Source organism: Poecile atricapillus, chromosome 18 (genome assembly GCF_030490865.1).
Source record: "Poecile atricapillus isolate bPoeAtr1 chromosome 18, bPoeAtr1.hap1, whole genome shotgun sequence".
Lineage (NCBI taxonomy): Eukaryota > Metazoa > Chordata > Aves > Passeriformes > Paridae > Poecile > Poecile atricapillus.
In genome coordinates, this window is record NC_081266.1 from 785292 (window position 1) to 809726 (window position 24435).

The window sequence follows — 24435 nt, forward strand, 5'->3', positions numbered from 1 at the left end:
CTATATTTTTTACCAAAGTAAAATGGAAGTTGAGAGCCTCAGCATCTTATCAAAATTCAATTTTCAAAATGAAGTTACAACCCAACACTGACAAGGGTGCTTCTTGAACAACAAAAAGTGGCAAACTAGTAAAAATTTTATTAGGAAGAACTACAATAATGGTACATTTTGCATGTAAAGTAATAAACCATACTTGGATTTAGCAGAATTAAAAGCTCTCAGAATGACCACAGAGCTTTTAATAATTCTCAAGCTGTTAAAAAAGAAACAAACCTCTAGTATTCAGTATAAAATACTATCTTGAAAAAAAATTGATAAAATCTTTCCCACATTTTCTAGACTGGTACATGTGTCTTTTTTTTATTTGTTATTTCTCTTTCCAAAATTTTTCATTCATAACATGTCTGGCAGACCAGTACTTAAACGCACAGGCTTGTGCTTTAAGCATGGAATAAAGCTGAACTGGCAATAAATATGGGAATTCCAATAAATATTTTACCAATAATCAAACACTACCACATTAAATTCCTTTAGAGAAATGCAAGCATCAAATAACCCAAAAACTGATTGCCTGTCTATGCTCAATACATTCTTTCCCCATAGTTAAGGTAGGAAAAATAATACAAACTATTCATGCTTTTTACAAGGAGACTGACAAGCAAAGGAATAAATGCTTCCTTTTGGTGTGTTCATCCTTCAGTGATGGAGTAATTTAGATAAATAAGATAAACCAAAAGTTTTCCAATTTCTCTCCTTAAAAAAGCAAATCTTTAGTGCTTTTACCTTAAAATATTTAGGCAAAATCAACCTGAAAGAAAATAAATTCAGATTATTGAATTTGCTCACTACTTCCCAAATGTTATTCAAAATATTGAACCACAGCAATTTTCAGTTTAGTATCTTCAGACACATCTGGCTCCAGGGTGAACTTTTTCTGGGCCTGAAATGTGAAGTTTTCCATTTAAGTTCTGGTCTGCCAGTTGTTATCCAATAATGAAACTTCAATACATATACTTTTAGGAACAGTCTTAATTATTTAAGTAGATTAGGTTTAGAAAACTTCATGAATAAATTAATATTGTTGCTACAAAGTAAATTGTAGACTTCAGTTTAAAAGAAAAAATTGTAACATTCATTAGAAAAAACTTAAAACCCGGATCTAAACATATATAAAAAACACCTAATACTGGAATTTCATAATCTCACTAAAATTCTGTAAAGTAGTTACAGAACAGACAGTACCAACAACTGTACTGGAATGGTTAATTTTTAATGCACTGATGATGAAATACGTTTTCTGTGGCATTTTGAAAATCAAATCATCATCATGATTTACCAAATGCTGGTTGATTCACTGTAGCCCACTACAGCATGACAACCCAATGCCTTGGCATGGGATTTTATTTCTTGTCTGATTTCTGCCCACCAGGCATCTCGTGTCTCTGGTTCATCTGAAAGACAAAGTATAAATCAGTTCACTATTCTGTACTATGCCAACACAAAGCTTCATGCAATTAATCTGGAAAGTTGAGGTTTTCATATTCAAGTGTTTTGAATATGGACACTTTATTTCCTTCCTATTTATCACACTTCAAGGAAACACTAATGGAACTTTTTTACTAATTATCTTGTTTCCCTCTATGTAAGCAGATTCCCGTAAATTACTGCATTCTTGTTGTCCATATGACACATAACACTAAAATACTGTAGATACTGTTCCAATCTCTACCCATTTTTACTTCCAAACCACACTCTCAGTTTCCAATAACACAAGAGCAGTGTGTAACTTGCAACAAAGCATCACAGATACTCTGTAATACTGAAAAACTAACAGTAATGAAACAGTATTTGTAGTAGTAAACTAATATTTTACTTTGCTGTACGCTTGATATCTTTGAAATAACCTCAATAGTTTTTCCTACTGGAAGCTGTTCTCTCTGTTATCCAGATTTGAAAAATATTTGTTCAAAACTGTATCACTAATCAAACAGACAGTTCTGTAGCACTTCTAACTGTCAGAAGCCATAGGGATTTGAAACTACTTCTACATTTCCAACACAAAGAAGTATAGGATGTACGCTGTCAGTGCTTTTTTGCTTCAGTATCCTGGACACTGCACCTTCCCTCCATGCCCATGAATGGATCTGAATTACCTTTATTTTTCCCAAGGTTATATGTTAAATATATCCTGCCTGCTTTTCTTGAAAACGACAAGATACAAAAATACAAAACATGTGTGCTGCTAGAATAAGTTCATGCAATCCTGCTCAGCAATTAGTTCCCAGAACTAAAGCTCTGTCTTGCAAGCTTTTTAAACATGGAGCCAACAAATACTAAATTTACAGCTAGAATTTGTCAGCTGTTTCTTCTCTCAAAACTTACCTGTTTCAATGAATGTAGTTGGCAACTGTGTTAATTGTTGATACAAAAGGGAAAACCAGTAACAATCAATCATATTACCAAGGGTTCTAAGTAGAGATATTCTTACGTAATTTCCCTGAAATTAACTGAACTTTGCACAGATACAAACTTCTGGCCACTGAGTTCTCTTTGCTGAATCATAATTTAAGTATCAAGGTCAAAACCATTATTTGGAACCAATTTTGTACTACCAAGAATATTTATTAACAGTGTATGATAAACACATTATCATACACTTGGTTCTCTGACAACATGACAAACAAAAATGCAAGATGCAAATATACACATAATTTAAAAGTTACTGAAACGGAAATATTGTAAAGCAAGATGTATTCATTCATGACTTTACCTCAACTTTGCATTTAGAACTAGGCTTTAATTTTTCTAAACTAAACTAATGATCATTTTCTAACTAAAATGAAGAACATAGAGGTTTGTATATTCAATTATACCTAACTTTATTTGGCAATGCTTGTGTAACTCACAGCATTATGCTGACCAGCAGCAGCCTGGATGCTCAGACTGAAGTTTATTCAACCTTTGCTTTAAGAAATGAACACTAAACAGAAAAAAACCTTACAGTGAGAGTTCTTAGGAATGTTCTCTGCAATCAACAAAAATATACATGTTATGACACAAAACAAGGGATTCCTATGAACTGTATCAATCATGTTCTCTTATATCCAACTTTACTTTAGCGGGTTTCAGTGCATTACTGGCAGAATCTTGAGGTGCTGCACTTCACTCTCAGTGTGAAAACACTGTTTAAATCCTCTCAGTGCCTAGGAAAATAAATGCTTAAGATGATACTCAGCAATCCTGATTCAAATTCCTGGAGCACCTGCTCTTCTCAGCTTTGGAAACTGAGATTCCTACAGAAATAATCCATCACAACACAAGGTTGGAGCTCCCCAGCTTCACAGCTCTCAGAACCATTTGTGGTACAAAAAGTGGGCAATGTCTTCTCTTTGCATGTACACCTCTGGACAGAGGCTGCTTCTGCTGCCACCAGGCAACAGCAGTAAGGGCAGCTGAATTGAGGGGGAATCTTTGGAAATGGATTGTAAGGCCAGGTTGTAACATCTGACAAATTCAGAGTGCATGGAAGATGTGAGACCACAAGTACATTCTGGGAAAGTTCTCTCTTTTTGGTGAAATGGATAAGGATCTTGGGAGTAATTCCTCTTTCCCCCTCCAGTCATGAGCCAGAGATTGTTTTGATAAGCAGCATGTTTCTCCTTGTAGATGAAAAGTCTAAGTAGCAATGCAAGTGGTTCTCTGACCATGCAGAAAATCACCTGCTCAATGAGACTGGATCACAGGCAGCTGGTTATAAACTTCGACTAAACAGCCACACAAATTCCTGTACTTCACAGAAAACACCTGCAAAGAAGAAATGCCCTTTTTTCTAGACAAAAAGTGCCAATTTTTCCAAACTGTAACTTTTTACACCTTTTGGTTCCATGTGGCAAAACCTGCTTCTACTTATCACCAGTGACATTTCTATGCAAGAAAATGTGAAGTCATGATGACAGGTCAAGAGATAGCAACAGGTGAAGTGACTGAGGATGAATACAGAAAGTGCTGTGAAATAAAAGTAAGATTGATAAAGACAAGAATGACATTGAAAAGGAATGTAGCCAGAGTGAAAACTGAAATGGAATGAGATGTTGAAAAAAACCAGGGATCCTTAAAGTGAACATAAAAGGTAGAAATAGTGACGGGTCCCAAATTCTATGCAAACATTTAGCTTTCCTCCACAAAAATTTATAGTTTAAATTATTGAACTTATTAAAAGACTTAACAATTTTCTTACCTAACATCTACAAGAACAGGTTACCATTATGGCAAATACATACTGTTGTGAAGTTGCTCAACACTATGTCTTGCTAAAACAACATTTAACCCTTAATTCTAAGAATCTGTTCAATATCCCCACTAGCAAAACTATTAACTACAGAAATGTATGGATCATTTTCATTCTTATTAGAATTAGGAAGTGTTTTCCAGCCATTTTCTTCAGCATTAACAGGATCAGGCCCAATATCTTTCAAAGAATCCAGTAATTTCTTATTGCATAAGAGTCATGCATAAACAACTGTTTATAAAGAAGACTGGGACCTCTGCTTAAGATATTTGACTATTTTTTGTTCCAGAAAGAGGCCAAAAAAATAACAATTATTATGTCTATATATAAATACTGTACATTCACAGTTTACATTAACTTACCTTTGCATATTAAAACACAAAATAATTGTCTACAATTAAAATCAAACACCATGACATTGCAATAATAAGTTGATACAAAACACTAAATGCAGTGCAATGTGTAGCATTCATATTCTTCTGACAAATATTTTCACAAGCAGCCTTTTTTGACACATGAGCCACACAATTTCACATGGGGATGCTGTCGTAGCATTTACAAGTTTAGTAAAGCTAAGGATTTACATAAACAATTAGAGGAGTTAGGGAAGCAGGATGGCATGTGTCCAGCACACTCCATCAGAGTGCCTGTTGGTTTTTTTGCTAAGGCAAAAGCTTAAGAACTAAGGGTTTGCGAAGCAGATTCAGCAGACAGGAGCCAGAAACGGTGGGTATTTTGGCGCATGCTTGGATCAGGTGACAGTACAGACTGAAAACTATGGCAGCTCACTGAAATGGTTACAGAAAGTAATGGCCCTGGATTCTAGGTGGAAGCAAAAAGGCAAGCATACAGAGCACTCAGTCACAAGCTTTTCTAGCAAATGTACCGAGTAGTTTGGACCAAGGTTTCTCTACAACTTTAAGCAGAAAAGTTTGCAGGAGATTCCACTGCTAATTATGCCTCCTTTGTGGAAAATCAAAGGCTGAATATTAAACTTACTTTATTAATGTTTCCAAATTGGCAGGGTATTTATAGCCAACTGGAAGCAAAGCACACTATTTCTATAGCTGAGGACTTGAGAAACAATGCTGTTAACAGTACTGTGTTTTATAAAAATTGTGCCAACTCAAATCTCCTCCAACTGAAACTTTCCAAATTGATTTTATTCAGCAGTTTTATAAGACACAAACAGCACTTCTGTACCTGGAATGTTCTTCAAGTTAGCTCTATCCACCACCAAGTCACCCATCTCCTCTAAAATACAAGGTTGAGCTGTACTATCCATGGGAAAATATCCTGCATAAATCTTTGGCCTGGACACTATCACCTTCTGATTCATAAGAAGCAACACCTTTCCAAAGTTATTTGCTAGAGGGTCACTTCTACAGGTTCTTTCAAGATTTAGCCAGAAGCTGCATTTTGCTAGTCCATATAGATTTTTTAAAACTGAGGTCAGATTAAGAAGAATGGCCTCTTGATGTCACAGTTCATACCCCAGAGGTGCTGTATCCGTAAAGCTGAATCCTGAGACATCCTGAGGAAGTGATTCCAAAGCAGGAACTGTCTGATTCATTTCAACCAATTTTACATGTAAATATTTACATGTATAACACAATACTCTGACAGGAGGACAATCATCTGAGGAAAATTTTCACGATGTATAAATGACTCACTGTTCTGTTTCAAAAATGGCAATGGAGGCCAATAATATTCTTTCAGACTCAATCTTTGAACCTTTCATTAGGCCAAGCCATTGTCCACACATTCAATATTCCCTTATTTTTGTATCTTCTTAATGAAAAACCTGTAACAGCTTATACAGAAAGAAGTGTGCTATTTTTCTGTAGGTTTGGCTGGTTGCATTTTTTTAACAGACATCTTTACGTTTATAAGAACCTTCCCTGGACCTTGAAGTTTTATTTAATCCTTTCTGGTTATCCCATAAACATTGACATTATCAATTTCCTAAAATATTTAACAACTAAATACCTGTAGAGAAACACAAATCATCTGGTCTGTAAATATTAACACAAAATCCAGGTAGCAAATAACTAAACCTACAGCAAACTAACCTAAAACTTTCAAAAAAGTTTCAAGTCACTCCATCCTTGTTTAAAAATACTACTCCCTATATTCATCTTTAAGACTAAAAAATGTACAAATGAAAACTTTGTTACAGAAAGTGAAGGAAGTAGACTGTAAGGATATATCAAAGGAAAACTAGGATACACTAAACTAGCAGGAAACAGTGCAACCACACCCAAAGAGAAACAAGCACACTTACTCTTACAAAGTTAAACTCCAAATAAAACATCCAGTCTGCAAAAATATTATTGATTACCAGTGCTTTTCTGCTAGATGAAGTCAGAGAGCAGCACACATCTCACATCTTAAGCCCAAACTGCTGAATGAGTAAAACAAGGCTTGAAAGTTGAAGGAATTCTTCAATTACTAAGAAGACAATTTTAAGAACACTTCAGATTAAAATTGCATTTACAGGACGAGATATTGGCTGGCTGATTAAACACAAACACTTTCATGTGCAGGGCAGTTTCTACTGTGTGAATCAGGCCAAATCACTACATGATCATCAAGACTCCAAAAGAAACCATACAGAAAAGTCCACACATCACTCCTTTCACTGTCAGCTCACTGTTGAGGAGTGTTAGCTTTAATCCCAAAATATACTCCAAGATGGAGAAACAGAAGGGTTGTTCCCCTTATGGCTTAATACAGCCACAACAGTGGCTACAACCTTTTCTTTTAATTGTATATTAAAGTCTGATAGGAAGATTACAAGCTGAAAAAAGTGTTGTCTAAAAAAAGAAATATCTTGCAATAATATCAAAACAGCAGTAATTATTTAGTGTAGAGATAAAAGAAAAGAAACCACCATGTGATACAACTACAATAAAGTGAAAAATATAATGTCAAAATATAAGGCATTTGAAGAAAAAAAATAGAAATATATTAAAAATTAAACAACACTTCAAAATATTTAAAAATGAATGTTTAAATTTGTAATATTTAGATATAATACTTAGAATTATAAACGCTCAAAAATACTGCCCAGAAGTTAGAAAACATTAAATACAGGAAATAAATTTGCCTCTGGAAAATTAGTTCCATGCATAAATGTGTGCCTTTGTTACTCCAGTTTTTAGTGATTATTTCAAACACTAATTCATCTTAGAATGGTGACTCAGCTGGTAATAAAGAAACTACTTATTCTGTGTCTCTGTGGCTTTGTCACCTTAGTACAATAAATACAACCTATTTTAAAAAAATGAGCAGTTTTCAAAGAAAAGCCTCAAATGACTACAACAAAGAGGCTGTTACCCAAGGCTGGGGACACTACACTGTAACAAGACAGGGCTTTCTAAAGCACATTTCATCTGTTTTACTGCTGCAGGAAAAGGATGGCATTATTTGGTATGAAATCACAGTGTCTCTGGATTTCCTATTCCTTGATTACACTCCTCAGGAATGCAGAACTTCAGCAACCAGCATTTCTATACACTCACAAATGTTTATTTTAACACTAACTAGGCAGCGAAGCCTCTTTTAACTTCTAGATCCAAGGAGACTTAAAAAGAAAAATTCTTATGTCTCATATTATCAATTGACATTTATCAGTTATTCCAACAATGCTGCTACAGTCAGTTAGAACTTGTGTTCTCTGTCTGCATATTTTCCTACAAAACTTCTATACACATTTTACAAGGCCATGTCCAGCTGTAATTATGTAGCAGTTAGGAAGGTGTTGATTCAACCAGAATCATTCTGGTTTTCTTCTAACAATGATAAATTTTGACCCAGGCAAATAGTTCTACAACTGTATGTTTGCAACCACAGAAGCAAGTATCAGAAGGCTAAAAAAACTCAAAGCAATCCATGAAGGAAATTTTACAAAGAAAGTAGTTTCAGTCAAGCCCCATACTTTGAAATTAGGATGAGTTATGTGCAAAAATACAATTTTTGCAAGACCAAGGTTCTCTCTCTTGTGCACTATCAGTTCAAAAACGGAAATGTAGTTGCGCAATAAGCAATGGCTGTTTTGGAGCACTTGTGCATGGAAAAGTTGATATTGGCTTTCACACCATTAGCCAGAATTTAGGGAGAGGTTTTCAAACAGTATGAACAGATTACATAACATTATTTAGGTAGGCAAAGAATTCTAAACAAAGATTTTAAATGCCAAGTTTATTTATCAATCACTAACAGAACATGTGAATAATATTCTGTGCTCAGTGACAGCGACCACCCTTTCTTCAGTTACATAAATATCTACTTAGAACTAACTCTCTTTCTCAAAAAATCCCAAAAAGACAAGTTAAAAAAAAAAAAAAAGAAGCACAGTCCCAATTAATTTTTTTTCATTAACATAAGGGTGTATCTGCTTTCAGAAATAATTTTCAAACACCATTTACCATAGAAATTACTTAGGAACATTCACTCCTTTGGAAAGGCTGCAGAAAACTGGAGTAAATTATTAGTGGAGAACATCACACCCCTCACTCTTCTCAGAAAGAGATTCTGACAACTGCCTTAACCTCTCATTTTCATTCAACACACACTGATGGACAACAAGTCAACCTGGAAATTCTCCAAGAAAAGGCAAGAGGTCAACCTTAAAATGGGTTTGGGTTTTTTTACTACCTGCTCTGAAGGATAACCACATCAGACACCAAGAGGAACATTCTGACATTTCCTACTGTGCTCCTACAAATGGGCCACACTTACACCCCATAAAGCAGCTTGAAATGAAACTTGCACATTCTCTGTTTGTATTTCTGTGGAAGAAAAACATTCAGTTACAGAAACAAAACACAGTCGAGTTTTCCTCTTGCATTTCCTCATATCCAAAACTAACACTGGAGAATTTCACACTCCAACAGCAAGACTGCATATCGCACAAGGAGCTCAAGAGATGCTTTTGAAGTTTTAAACAATCTTTTATTTTTCCACATTTCTGACTACTGGAGCTGAAGATGCACTGCTGGAGTAGCTTCCTGCATGAGGAGTTTAAAATTCAATTATGTGAGAAACAGTATTTTGGTGTTATGAAACAGCCACATGGAAAAGCAGTTTCTGTTGAACAAGTTCTTGCACTGCCTATCTTTCTGCTCTGTGTTTAACCTCAGTGCCAAACTTTTAACAAAGATCCACTCTTCTGGATTGAAGATTCCTTGCATGATTTTACATTTACAGTTCATTCTTTCTCAGAGAGTGCACCAGAGGGTATCTTCCACTATATTATGGGCCTCTTTACTATGAATTTTTGCTCAACTCCCTACTTTTATTTTGCAAACTCATCTTCATATCCACCTTTTTGTATTTTACAAACATTTAATCAATTCCTCATCAAACTATATGCAATTCCCAGATATTCAAGCAGCTTCTTTCCCATTTATGAAATAGTCAGTTTTTACTCCCATGTTTGATTTTCAAGCACCTTCATATCTTTGATGTTTCCCTACCAGTGGATGCTCCTGTTTTACCTTACACATAATTAAATTGGTAAGAAAAAAAATAAAAAAAATCTCTCTGCACTACATAGGTTACTAAGCAAGCTGAAATGAAGCCTGAACATTTTTCAAAAGGAAAATAATTTTAGCCTACTTATGGATGTGATTACATTCTCTGTCCAGCAGCACATCTAGCAGTGCAAAACCCCCACACTTGAGGAATATGAAGGTAATCTGCTCAGTCCCAAACCTGCAGGATTAACCAGCTCTTCCTACAGACCTACTGACACACCAAGGCTCCAGAAACACAGCCAGCTCTCAGAGAGGTATTCACTTTACAATTACTGTGTGGTTTAGACCTCTCTATTCCAACCAATAGGTTTAGGTAAAAAGCACCTCTGGGTAAAAAGTTTTATATACATACATACGCAAATTCATTTTCCTGTAATCTCTGAAACATTTAGACAACAGTTCTGGATATTCTGTCAAGAACTGAATTCCTGATTTCCACCTAGTTTCCTAATCTTACATTGTGAATCACTTTCTAGCCTAGTTCAAGGCATTTCTGGTGTCTGTACACAAAATCATTTACTCCGTTAGTCTAATAAAATTCTTTCAATAAAAACATCCTACTAAACAATCTGGAAGAAGTAACAATGAATTCCAACTTTTCAAGGTTGTACACAATATACAAAAATTTCGACACATTTTTAACACCTTGGATCAGACTATGCTATACCAGTCAAAGACCTGAGAATTTTATAATATTCTTTTCATAGTGGAAGTTAATTTTAAAAGATTATCATTTTAGAACAAGCAAAGAAAACAAACAAAATCAGAAAAGTTCATAATCATAATATTAAAGGATGCTTATTTTAACAAGGAACAACAAAAATGAGTTTTAGGCTCTCCCTACTTTTGAACAATCTGCAAAATGAAAAATGTCTGATTTTTAATAACTGCACATTTAAGCTGACTCTTAGAGCATCATACAGATGCTTGCATGGCAACAGGGAATTATCAAGAAGGAAGGCTTCTGGGGGAAACAAGCCTTCAGAGGTCAGCTTTGTACCTTTTTATTGCACCAGCTTTAAAAATATCAAAGTTTGACACGGTCTACTGGCTTGGGTGTTACATGTAGAGAAGTTATGCCTGCCTCTCCTCCCTGTTAAGCATGTTATCTTTCCAAAGAGAAAACGTGAGAGAGAGAGGTCTTTATTTCATCTAGATTGCATCAACTCATCTATTCCTTCTACAGCTGTAAAAGAAAGTTACACACTTTGATTACTAAAACTGTATATAAAATAAGAATATTGGAGATTTTTTTCAAGCTAGATAATTAAGTGATTTAAAAGTTCAAATAATTGTTTTAAGTCCTGAAACTGGCTGCATTTTACAATACAAGATTTATGAACCAACAAATCCTGGGCTACATACTATCCTTCTCTTTAAAGAGATAGTTCTCTATTTCTCTTAGACAATTTTTGTATCTATTAGTATCTATAATACATCTGTTATTTTAGAGCTACTATTAAGAACAAACACATTCATCCATTTCCTGAAATTAACAGGAGGAAAGCCTTTGTTGAATAAAGTGCAAGCCCATGCAAAACAAAACTAACAGTCCCTCAAAAATCAAACCAATAGGCCAAACAAAACCCAACAAATACCTTACATAAAAAAACCCCAAACCAAACAAAAAAAATCACACCTAACATGATCCCAAATGTGAAAGGAAGAATCTATTCTCTTCCCCTAAATTACTTCCTTCATGGATGCTGAGCTGAAAGTGACTACTAAATAAACATCTGAACATTCAGCTTTCCAGATTGGTATTAAATTATTCTTAGCAATACTATTTTATACTAAAACAATGGGTTTTATTTTTAAAGAAAGTCTTTAACAACACGAAAGCATGACATTTAGGCATTTGATGATTAAATAGATTTAAATTTGAAGCATTAACCTAAATATCCTAGAGCATTTCTAATAACTTCACTGAGCTGCCATAATTTCTGTCAGCATATGTAGTACTGAATGACTAATAAAATACCTGAATTGAAACTATTCCAGTCTAGCAGTTTGTATGATCTTGTGTTACCCATTATTCCGACAAAGGCTGAGTTCAAAACAGCAAATTAGTAGATCAGTTATAGAAGCAGAATAGTGAAAAAAAACTACCAACAAGAACACAATTGACAACACCACTCCACAGGAACTGGAAAGACACAGACAGCAGAGTTAATAAGAGGCTGGAATAGAAAGGGAAAAAGGAGCATGCTATAGCAATCTAGCACTACGTGACCAAAGTGGACAGTATATGGCAATTTTGTCTTATTGGCAAGTTCTTAATCCACCTTCAGAATGTTCTCTCCTCTTCCATGTTTTCCTGATTTATTAATTTACCAGTTTATTTGCTTCCTTTAATATTTTACAGACTTATTTGACTCAAATGCTTCACGATCTTAACTATATCAGATTTTTTTTCTACTTCTCCACCTTCCCTCCCACAGCCATGTGCCTTGTTCCCCCTTTTGTCCCCACTATTTTGCAATATGAGTTCCAAGGATCATGCATTTTACATTCACTTGTCAGGAGTAATCTGCAAGTCTCACAGAAACACTGCAGCTGTGAAAACATGTATCTCTATCTTGCCTTATGTCTTATACTGCTTCCAATCAGATGGTAAAAATGAAGGAGTAAATAATGCAAGAAATGAGTTTTTAAAACTTCAGAGAAAAATTGATTTTTTTTTTTCTATTCTGTCTTACATTATCACACAGTAAATTTTGCATATAAGAGATCTGTATCAAAAATCTGTTGAAAATACAGAATCCTAAAATAACTTTTTAGCAAAGAAAGATTCACATATTAATTATACTTAGGCATTTCTTTCAATATTCTCTTCACTGTGTAAATACATCTTAGAATAGGAAGACAAAAGATTAACACTGTGTACTAATATACTTGAAAAAAAATCCCTTAAAGTAGGAGGATCTAATTCAAATTAAGTCTTAGATTTAATTTTATGTTTCTAGTTTACTGAATCTTTAGATCAGCAACAATCTGACCTACCTGCCTGGAGAATTGCTTGCCTTGGGCCATAGGAAGAAAATGAACAGATAAGTTTTTTTGTTTTTAAGGATGTATTTGCATCGATTTCCTTTTATTACTCCTGACTAGTGCATGCAAAACCACTACAGGTGCTATTTTTACTCTCCTCTGCATTTTTAAGTGAACTGTCAACTCCAACTTTTTGCAAAGCATTCCTCATCTGGTCTCAGTGACTAAACCAACCAAGTCTTCAGAGTCAAAAGTCACTCAGTTCTAACATTAGAACTAGGACATGCAAAACACACATGTTCTCGTACTGGGGTTCCAAGGAAAATAATATATAAAAGTCTTGAAGTATTGTTCAATAAAATTTTTAAGAACAGAAACAAAGCTGTAAAGTTAAAAACCATGCTGTGAGCTAAACTGTAGCCATTAGTCCTTAAGGATTTCAAGGAGCTGAAAATGGGAAAACATTCAGAGTTAAGACCAAGCATTTAATCTCATTTTTGCTTGAATGGAAAACTTGCATCAAGCTTTAATCACAAAAAGTGGTAAAAAAAATTAATTAACCCTTCAATAATTCAAAGGTAGTTTTCAGTGTAAAAGTTACTGATTCAAAATATTTTTTATTACTACTTTAATTCGCTGAAATGTTTCTCACTAAAAACATAACCTTTGCATAACTTATTTTTCAAGCTTAAATGATTATCTGAAATACATTGCTTTTTACATAGATTGTTAGACCAGATCTGCATCTATTCAAGCACTGATGTGTTATAAAAGTTAGATGACAGGCCTTGTGCAAAGAAGTCATTCCTATGATGACATACCAGGATTGTGGATGCGATCCAGGAGCTTCACTGAGCGAGCACTGACAACACCCCCAACATGGACTAGAAAGCCTGGTGGGAAGGTCGTCAAGGTAAAAAATGGGAATTCCTGTTATGATTAAAAACAAACATTAAATGACTGCTTACCAACCATTGCTGAGTGCCTGTTAACATGCAATGAATTGATCACTTCCCTGAAATACAAGCAAAGCAGTTACACTGGGCCAGACGTGTCCTTCAGGCTCACTGAGCACTTCAGAACCACGTGTCCTCATGGACCCATTGTATCAGAAAAGCAGAGCTTTTACACAGTGAAAGAATACTTTTCCCCCACAGAGTTTTTCTCAGCACAACAGTGATAAATAATCAAAACTTTCCATATTTAGAGGTTAACAAAACCCCTACTGATCCACTTTTACCATGGCTGCTAAATACCAGAATTATTCTTTCATTAGCTGATTAAAAAACAAATGTTTTTCTCCATTTTTAGGTGTTCTTGTTACAAGTGACTGCAGTTTGATTCTGAAGCACAGGGTGAAACAAACTGTAGCCTTGTAAGAATAAGGAGTGTCTTATTACAGGAAAACATACCGAAAAAATATCAAAGGACTGCTCTGCTCGTAAGCTCTATATAAAATATGACAAGTAAATATCCATCTTTTAAAATAAAGCAAAGGTGTTGAAACACAACTGTAAGTTCTTAAACTAAGGTAATTCATATCCAGTTCGTAAGTAAAATTAAGAGTTAAGTTTCAGCAACTACTCCAGCTTTTAATTCATAAAAGAGGTAAAGTAAGTAATAATGGCAATTTTTCAAGACATATATGATGAAATAAAAGTAATATTCAAAGAAGTTGAGCCCAAAACCAGATTTTAGTTTCTCCAAAGATGTTCTGAAATATGTCTAATATATACATAATAACACACTTATGGGGGAAAGGCAATAATTCATGTTCAGCAATTCTAAATGCAGAAAGCAAAAAAAAAAAAAAAAAGAGAAATCATGCAATCATGTTTTGTATAATTGTAACTGATTAAATGGAACAAATAAACACCGTATTTTTATATGAGAGAAAGTACAGGATAGATTCCTTTCTCACATACTTGGAAACAGCACAATTCAACTGAGCTTCTACCTGAACAGCACACATGCTGCAGATTCAGTGAGGATCAGGTTCTTCCAGCAATACATGGCATGAAAAGTCATCTTAAACTGAAGCCCAATGTAGGTTTAAAAATTAATACTTCAGGATTCTTACCACCCTTGTTATAGGAACTCCTAAAACTTTTAAAAGGTCCTACAAACTTCAAGTTTTCTGGATTTTCATTTGGCTTTTACTTTCAAAATTAAGAGTCAAACTTTGAAATCAGCAATCATAGTATCAATAAGCAGAAGAAAAACAATCCCAAAACCCAAACCCTCCAGTTTTGACTTGATGCAATTAAAAAGTAGGAAGATTTCACCCCAGGATTCTGCAAACCTGTTTGACTGATGGGTCTTCAGGAGCAGCAATGGATTCTAGAGAGGTACACAGTAAAGATTCCCCCAGAAGGTCCTAACAGATTGCAAAGTGCTTTGCAAGTTATCAGAACAGTCAAAATACTCACTTTCCCAGGATTGCAGACATCAATAAAGAAGTTTTCTGAATGTGCCACCTATATGAAATTCCATTAAGCCTAAACTGCATTTACATTTTATATATATACACACACTCACATTTACACTGTGCTGAAGCACTATAGAGTGAACAAAGTGAATAATACTCTGGGCTCTAAAGCTTAAGCAAATCCAGTGTTTTTTAATCTAGGTGGAAATTCAGAAGTTTTTCTACTTTCTGTTCCTTTCCATAAGGCTGTGTACTACAAGTAATTTTAACATGTTCAGACTTCCAGTTTGCCTGATTCCCTACACTAGAAACCAGGAATAAAACCTCAAATAAGAATATCTTATAATAAATATAATAATGTATGATTATATATAACATAATTATATATTATATATGATTGTAATATATATAATACAGCAATACTGCCAAGCCTGTACTATGATACATTATAAAATAAGGTGTTCTGTCAGTTAACTAGAGCCACAGACAAATCTGCATAACAGACTCAACCATTCTGACATAAATCTATTAACAATCTGTCATTCATTCTGACACTGATGGAACTCCATCACTTCATATGAGGACTATTTTTTCTTTTTTTTTATCTAATTTAGAGGTTTTTTTAAATTTTATTATTACTCAAATACAACTTCCAGCCCTCAATTACACGTTGTCAACTGTAATAGTTCAAAATTATAAAGCTACAGTTATTTCAGGGAAAACCAGATGCAGTTCCCATATTATAAATCACCTCTATTATTAATCCCCTCTATTACTGTAATTTGCAAAGGACTCCTTTACATCAAGTTGGTGCAACCACAAAATATTTCAGTACATGACAAACCAGGATGATTTCCAAGCTACAAGTGAAGATGGTCAATCATTTTACCTCTACCAATTCACTATTCCACTTCACAGTCATTGACTGCATAGACCATGAAAGAACTGTCCCTTTAATACTCACAACTACACTCAGGTTTTATAGCTGGTGTTTGGGGGAAGTCTGATAAGGTTACAATCAAATCCACAAATAACACAATGTTTAAAAATGTGTATACACATACATGCATTGCTAGTGGTCTTTTTTAAGTGCATTTCATTCAAAGACACAAAATAATGAAGCAGGACATGGAACAAGGCTACACACACCCCCTTCCTGTAAGTGCCAGAGGAAGCAGTTCTCTGATTCCTTCCCAGCCTCTCTCGTTCCCATCACTGAACCACTCCCTCAGGTAATGCTCAGGTGTGCTCACAGAGCATCTGGGATTAAACCAGAGCAAGAAACTGGTCCACATTAAGATATTGCTCATTTCCTGGTTAATTATTTTTATTCTAAGCATATTTACTGTGCTATGTCATGAGGTAGCCAAACAACCTGACAGTTTTTCTTCATCTGAACTGAGAGGATGGGTGGATAAGAAGTCACTGGAAAGAAAAGATGCTTAAGTGAGGATTTCAGCAAAACAAATCTCCCAGAGAACTGCACTCTAACACAACAGATTTCCTGCAATGCCCTTCAGAGGTGAAGGCCAACAGATCCCCATTTTGAAAAGGCAGCAGCAAAGAGCTCTTGACCACTTGCAGAATGCAAAAACAGGAAGAAAACTGAATTTGTCCAAGTGGAAGTGAGAGACATGAAATACCACTGAGAGCAGCTTTTGGCCATTTCTACAAAAACACAGGCTAATTTTTTAGGAGTAAGATACCTCAAATTCTCCTACTGATAGAAACACAGCAAGTATTTTTTAGTTAAAAATATACAGAAAGCTGTGCTACAGTTACTCCTGCTATCTACATATGTCCAGGGAATTGCTAACAGTTATTAATGTACAACATAACAATGTAACATGTAGATGAGTTTTCCACAGCTGTACTTTCTACAGATTTATTTTCAGGGAAGAAATTAAGGAATATTCCCTTCTAACAAATTCTGTTCAATTTGCAGTTAGGGATATTCAAGTTATACACCAAAACCGTATTTGTTTAAAAAAAGCTGTTGAGACACGCAACTAAATGAAATTATTCTAAGGTACCTTAGCATTACCATGTATGTGAATAATCTAAGATGCAAAAGAACTATTTGAGCAACCTGCTCTTGTGGAATGTTGGAATAAGATGATCATTAAGGTTCCTTAAACTCAGAGTATTCTGGGATTTTAAGACATATCTAATACATGTGAAACTATATTATATGTAGTGAATTTATTCTTGGTTTTCCCAAATACTTGCTATCCTAAGTAATCCAGATGAGTGCACTGTTTATGTGTGTAATATTAAAACAGACAACATAACTTATAGATGTTATTCATTCCAGTTAACTCAACTTAAAGGTAACACCAGAACAAAAATACATCCAATATTAAATTTTTAGAAGACAGAAAGAACATATTTTTTATAGATTAACTGTCCACATGCTTTGCTGCTACATCATAATCGTCATCAATAACAGACTCAACATGTCTCCATCCAATTTTACACAATTTTTTTTCTACTAGACAATACACTGACCGTATCAAAATAATGTGCAAATAATTCAAGCTCCAAAAATACATTAAGAACTCTTAATTTACATTTTTATTGTCTTTAAAAAGCTTCCTAAGGAAATAAAAAGATCAGCCATGGAATGTCTGAAATGCTAGCAAAATCAAAGCTAAACAGAAAAAGGGCTTGTTTTAAAGCATTCCTTCAGCCAAATTAAAAAATTAAAAGCAAAAAGCCATGGTTTTGTATTCATACCTAAACTAAAATTTTAACTGAAATATATCAACATGCAAAATACACCCATCTAAAAAAAGCTCTTAAAACAGCAAATAAAAAAATTTCTGCATGAACAAAACTACAAAGGAATTTGCAAAGCCTCACCAAAAAATATATATATATTTCAGATAATGCTTTTGAAATCCCCAATACAAGAAGAAAGGGCTAGAAAGAGTCACACAGTGTTTTTCAACATACCCGCCTTCTACAGAACCTATGGGGCGATCCTCCCTTAGCCATGGATAACACAAGAAATGAAAAGAGAATCATCCACTTACTCAAAACAGCAGATGGGCACTTATATTTCACAGATGCAAGTGAATTTGTTCCTGTGACTAAAATATATGCTCCTATGTGACTAGTTTAGGTAGTCAGAAATTGCAATTAGATTTATTTCTGAGTAGGAATATACTCACATTTCTTCCTTCAAGACACCTCATTATCAACGTTTTGATCAAAACAGTATATAATTTACAAAAAAGATTTGCAATCTTATTTATTTGCAACTCATTCCAAATGTAAACAATTGATTAAAAATATTATTTTCATCATATAGTCTATTCAGTATAATTAGATGGTATTTTTAGTCCTATAGAGGAAAAGTTTAAATCTATGAACGTCTTTTACTGCTTGGCAAGTAGTTCAGGTTCAAATTCCCAATTAAATGCTACCTTCTACTCCATGAGATGGGGTACAAGGTATGAACTGAGTTCCCAAAAACTGAAACTTCCCAATTCCAAATGGGATTCTCAACTTGTTTAAAGCTTTGCCAATGTTTCTGAATGTGACTTCGGTAAAAACTTTATCATCATGTGTCCACTCAAATATTAAACTTAACATGCATCAGTACCTTACAGAGACCACACAACAGTAATTTCTCCTACAACTTCTTAATACCATTGGAATTACTTTAGTGCTGTGCACAGTTGATTGCTCCACTTTTCCTAATGCTTTAGTAATATATTAATATTTAAATAATTTGTGTATAAAAGGGCTATGAAACAGTCAATGCTTGTAATAAGTTCAGACCTAGAATTACACATTATCAAGCAGAAAGTAACAGCAAACATTTAACTTACTACAAGATAAATTTTCACTTCAGTAGACCAGAAATGGAAGTATAAAATGCCTTACCCTTTGTTCCAGAGCTGACTGAGTCTGTTGTCTTAAAAGAGTTTTAAATGGCCCCCCTTCTTTTCCAGCACTCCCACTGCCCATTCCTGAAGAGTATCAGTACAAATGACATCCAAAGAAACATATATTATAATGTGTAATCAAAGGGTGATTTCAAAATAGATAAAAATTAGTCATTGAAAACAACCAAATTCTCCCCATAATTTTAACTTTTAAGATTAAAAAAAAAAGAATTGAAATTTTGATTTGAGGGTTGTTCTAGGTTTTTCTTTTCACATAGTGAATTCACTAGCTGTGATTTTATAGTATTTGGACAAACCCCCCAGTCTGAGATTTTTTCCTGCTGTCAATCTGAATTAAAATCAACTTTAAAATATAAAAACGTAAAGATGTGGCTTTAAAATTCTTTCCTATGATATATAACTTTCATTTTCCTGTTATGACTTTTTGCCTATGATTTAAATATAGATCTATTTTTCACGAAGTTTTTACATAACCAGATTATCTGCCCTTATCAGACAGTCTCTCTGTCAGATGACACTATAGTTGTGTATCTCTCACTAATATTACTACATATTTTTATTTCACAGAAGTAATAAAAATCTGGTTTTCAGAGTTTCAGACTTCTGACTTCTAGTCAGACTTCCTGACTACTAGTAGGAGACTTTACACATAATTACAGCAGCAGTTACATAATGCATGATTAGGAACAAGAAGAAAATACAGAGGCAATGCATATCCTTTGATTTGAAATATAAACTCTGAAAAAAATTACAAATTATTTTAAGCTACAAAAATATTAATCTGATTTATTAAAATAAGCTAAGGGCTCGTATTGCTCAACATTTAAAACTACACTTATTTGATTATTGTATTTGCACACACATAAACTGCAGATTAACTGTAAATGAACATGAGATAAACTCCAATTTTGTGTAATGTGATAATTCTCTCTTTCATATTTTTACCTCCAGCCTCACCCCCCAACCACAGAAGATTTTGTGCAAAGAAAGTTTATCAGATTCATTAATATCTTTGCTGTTGAATTATTTGCTGTCAAGGACGTGCCCCCTTAATAGAGCATGTTGAGATGCAGTTTATGTGTCTGACAGTAAATGATGGGCTCTGTGGTTAGAAATCACTAAAGTAAACACATACCAAGATTGTGTTTTTCCTAAAGTAAACACAATGCTAGTGAATCAGATTCTCTTGATATGTCATGCCTAAAAGCACATTATCATTGCTATTCCTTACTTCTAAAGCCACCAGGGCTAACATGACAAAGCAAAAAAAAAGCCCCCAGGTAGCCGAGAAAAGCAGGGCATAGAGAACAAAAAGGTGTCAGGAGCAAGATGAAGTACAAACACCACAGCGCAAACAGTTAGAAATGAAGCCAAGATTTTCTTTTCCAGAATTTGTAACTAATTCAACATAGTAATTCTTTGCTACTTTCCTTTTTCTTCTGATCAAGCATCTGATAAAGATGAACAAGACTGTAAATATACATCAAAGTGCAGTTATTGGTTTTAACCGTAGACCAGGAGATCTAGAAATGTAAATTCATTCCTAAATCCATTCATTCATTTTCAAGAGTTACTAAGCTACCATTACCATGTAATTAGATATAAAACCACTACAATTTTCAACAAGTATTTTTAGCTGTTCTTGGATAAGGAAACAAAAATATTAGTATCTGTATAGTCCCATTAAACAAGATTAAATTGCTTTTACTATTTAGCATTGATTCTAAACATCACTGTCAGGGACTATACAATATTAAATACAGACAAACATAGCGTAAGTACTACACATGAAACAAACTCAAAAAACTCAAACTAACCAAAAGAGTTTCTACAAAAAAAGCGCAATAACATCAACTATTTAATTGAAATCTATGAAAATAATCCATGTCAGTGAAATGAAAAAGTGGGCAGTAAAAACAAAAAACATGGGCTTTGTTTAGAAGTTTAAATTAAAAAGCAGAGTCGGTAGCACTTGATAACCATTATTTCAGCAAATTATAAATGAATTCAAGAGCAAGTGCAATGTGCATCTGCTCCATGCAAAATGCAGGAAAAGTGAAGAGAATGTGTGGGATTACAAATACAGTAAATTATTTCAGTCCAATTACGAAAGGATATTTTTCAAGGGTAAAGAAGAAATTCTGTAGCATAAATGGCACTGTTTCAAATCCTCTAAGAAGTTCTGAAGGTGTTTCAAGCTTCTGGGGCAGAGGTGAGAGATGAAATGAGTAGTCATGTAGCCAGCAGTTTTCAGAGGCTAACTGAGCAAACCAGGGTTACAGAAGCATCTGTGTGTTAATCAAACAACAACATTTCCTTAAAAGGTTGTTTAAAAGGCCATAATAGATAGATCCTACCAGAAGCAGCCAGAAGCAGCTCTTCAGTGAAAGAAACACTTTTCCTCAGAACAACTGGGCTGACATGGCTAGAGTGTAGAGGTTTAATGCTAGACCCCGAGAGGAGGAGACAGGACTTTTTAAGATGTGGGGAATCACAAGAGAGTGTAGGGGAGCTGGGAAACAGGAAAATCCTAGGTCCCTGTGGGGAAGGTGCTGTGGAGGAAAGTAATAGAGACAAAGATGTAGATTCAGAAGATGACTAAAGAAACGGACAAAAGAAATCAAAATGAAGCATTTTTGTTTTCTCTAAATGAATCAACACTTACTGCAAATTATTTCTTGACATACAAAGAAATGGAATGACAATACAGCTCTACAACATGCATGAGAAGCATGTTTTTAAAAACCATGACTTGATTAACGTAATTTTGAAATTAATTTTTTAGAGATGTGGTAATTTAACATTTTAAATGTCAAACAAAATTTGATAGCAAATAATATGGAGTTAAACCCAAACAACAGAATCTTTGCACACGCTTAATCTGATTACTTTCATTATCTCAGTAGAAAAGGTTATTTTCCAAAGAGGTCATTGATCTATTTTATGATTTTCTAGAGTAATAAATCTTGTAGAATTTTAAGTTCCCACCAAGAAAAGGAGTTCCCACCTTCTCCATTTCCTCCAAACATATGCTATGGCAAATCAGAATGTATTATCTGATTAAAAGACATCATGCTTTTTGTCAGCCTGATTCTGTTCATTTGCAGTGGCATAAAATATTTCCCTTCTCCCAGAATCCTAACTTCAAACCCAGACTCAGCAAATGTATTTATAGATCAGAAGGCATAACACAAGCACAATTGTATTTCACAGAAGACATCAAGGTAATATTCTCCAGATTTAGAGCTATTGAAAATTAGGTGCTTAAGTAGATCCAAGTTTCAACCTCCAGTGTTATGGTAATAATTCTGGGAAATTTTGGGTATCTGCACTGTTTCTCCAGGTTAACCTCCATCCCAGACATGTCAGAACATTAACTACCTGACTGACAAATAGAGAAGAATATAATATACTGCAGAAGTAGCGGAAAATACTTTTTTTTCACATCAGCCAATCTGAGTAATGAGCATCTCCAATTTGATAATGTTTGATGTGTCACATAAGAAGTCTGCATTTCTTTAATTTTGGTTCACTACTGAGATCACTAACTTACACACTGAGATATCTGAACTTGGTAACAGCCTTGGGAAATGAAAATAGAGGTCTAAACATATACAGTAATTGTTCAGAACAACTTACTGAATTTAAAATGTTATAGAAGCATCCTCTGCATAGCATCAAATTTTGAGTAAAACAAATAACTCATGAGATACTGTGCTTCTAATCTATTAAGATTCAAAATCAAGTTTGTCATAACAAGATACAGAATTCTCAAATCTAACTTAGCAAATCCTCTTTGGACAAGTTTCAGTATCAGAGTTAAAAGCTGCCAAAGACAGTGCTAATAAGCAAAACTATGCCCACAGTTTGCTTTAATAGTAGAAAGATAGCCAAAAAATATCTTTACATATTTGAAAAATTCCTACAAATAAGAGGAACCAATTACATCATCTGTTTCAGTTCTGAGGCAACTGACTAAAGACAACAGGATTTATTTACCTACCTAACATTGCCAGGAAATACATTAGGCTGCTGCTTTAAAACCTTAACACATACAAGTTGCCACATGCCTAAATTCACAACACTTACACCTATAAAGATGACCATCTATGTTACATTTAAACCCTTTACTTGAAATTATCTCTACCCTGGAAAATCTGATCAAAAGAAACAGGTTTTCAAATAATCAGTACACCAAACACATGAATTTGGGATGCTCCTAAGTAATATTTGTAGGCCTTTTAAAATGAGTGACCACCATAGGTTACCCACAGGACAAACATCCTTTAAAAAGGACAAAAAAATAAAGTATGCTTTTTTTTGTTTGTTTGTTTTAAAAATGGGACAGAGAAGACAGGACTAGGACTAAGAAAGCCAGCTTCCTAATTGGGAATATTTTAACATATTAAAATATAAAATATATATATAAATATTATTGTCATCTAGGGAATAAAATGCATTAAATATTTAATACAACTCCATTTGAATGCAATCTTCAATTTATCTGCTAGGAAAAATTCTTGAAAGGGATGCTATTATGTAAAGCTGAATCAACTACTTTAATATGCTTAAAAATTGTCTAATTAGATGGAGCCAAGAATGTTCTGAGCTTCAAACACCACAATTTAAAACATCAGTTAAAAACTAACCAAACTTCGATAAACAATTCTACAAAATACTTTGCCCTATGGCAGCAAAATTCACAGCATTAGTCATATAATGAAAAATAAACATACAATAATTTTTTGAGTTGTGCTGACATTATTACTGACATGATTCTAACCACAGATTAAAAAAATAAGGAGGGAGGAAAAAACAAGTTGATGACCAAGCAATGGAGAAAGAAAAATGGTTTTTGAAGATGGCTGGATTACTTCTAATGTAATTTAAGTTACTTTGAAAGTGTATACTGTGTATGTAAAGCCATTTCCATATACCAAGAGAATAAAAAGACAGGGGTTGCTATATTTCTAGTCTTGAATTTGCAAAAGGGAGTTCAAAATTAGATAAATGTATGCAGTAAACTTAGGGCACAACACAGGAGGCCTGAAGGCTACATAGTTTTAGAAACACCATCCTTAACATACTGTGGTGAGAAATACACTCCTATGATCTGTGATATGAAATGGAGGAAATAAGAAAAAGGCAATTACTTAGGACTCCCTTAATGCTCTGAGATGTTTTATTTTGATTTGAATACAGCTGCAGTACAAAAGCAATTTTCATGTTATCCAGAACAGTGGAAATACAGGCAGGTTTGAAATTTTGAAGAAA

At 34.2% G+C, this 24435-nt stretch overlaps 1 protein-coding gene across 11 annotated transcripts in view; it reads right to left on the reverse strand.

The window, feature by feature from the left end:
- C2CD5 (C2 calcium dependent domain containing 5) overlaps positions 1-24435 on the reverse strand; it is a 57353-nt gene that overhangs the window by 19854 nt on the left and 13064 nt on the right. For 6 of the 11 annotated variants that reach the window (XM_058852920.1, XM_058852918.1, XM_058852917.1 and 3 more), the window contains 4 exons: positions 21519-21713; positions 19139-19224; positions 13641-13749; positions 1337-1451 (listed from right to left, as the gene is read on the reverse strand). In XM_058852920.1, the coding sequence (XP_058708903.1) occupies positions 1337-1451; positions 13641-13749; positions 19139-19224; positions 21519-21713 (505 nt within the window). The remainder of the gene's footprint in view (positions 1-1336; positions 1452-13640; positions 13750-19138; positions 19225-21518; positions 21714-24435) is intronic. The other 5 variants (XM_058852922.1, XM_058852921.1, XM_058852927.1 and 2 more) reach the window with 1 other exon arrangement.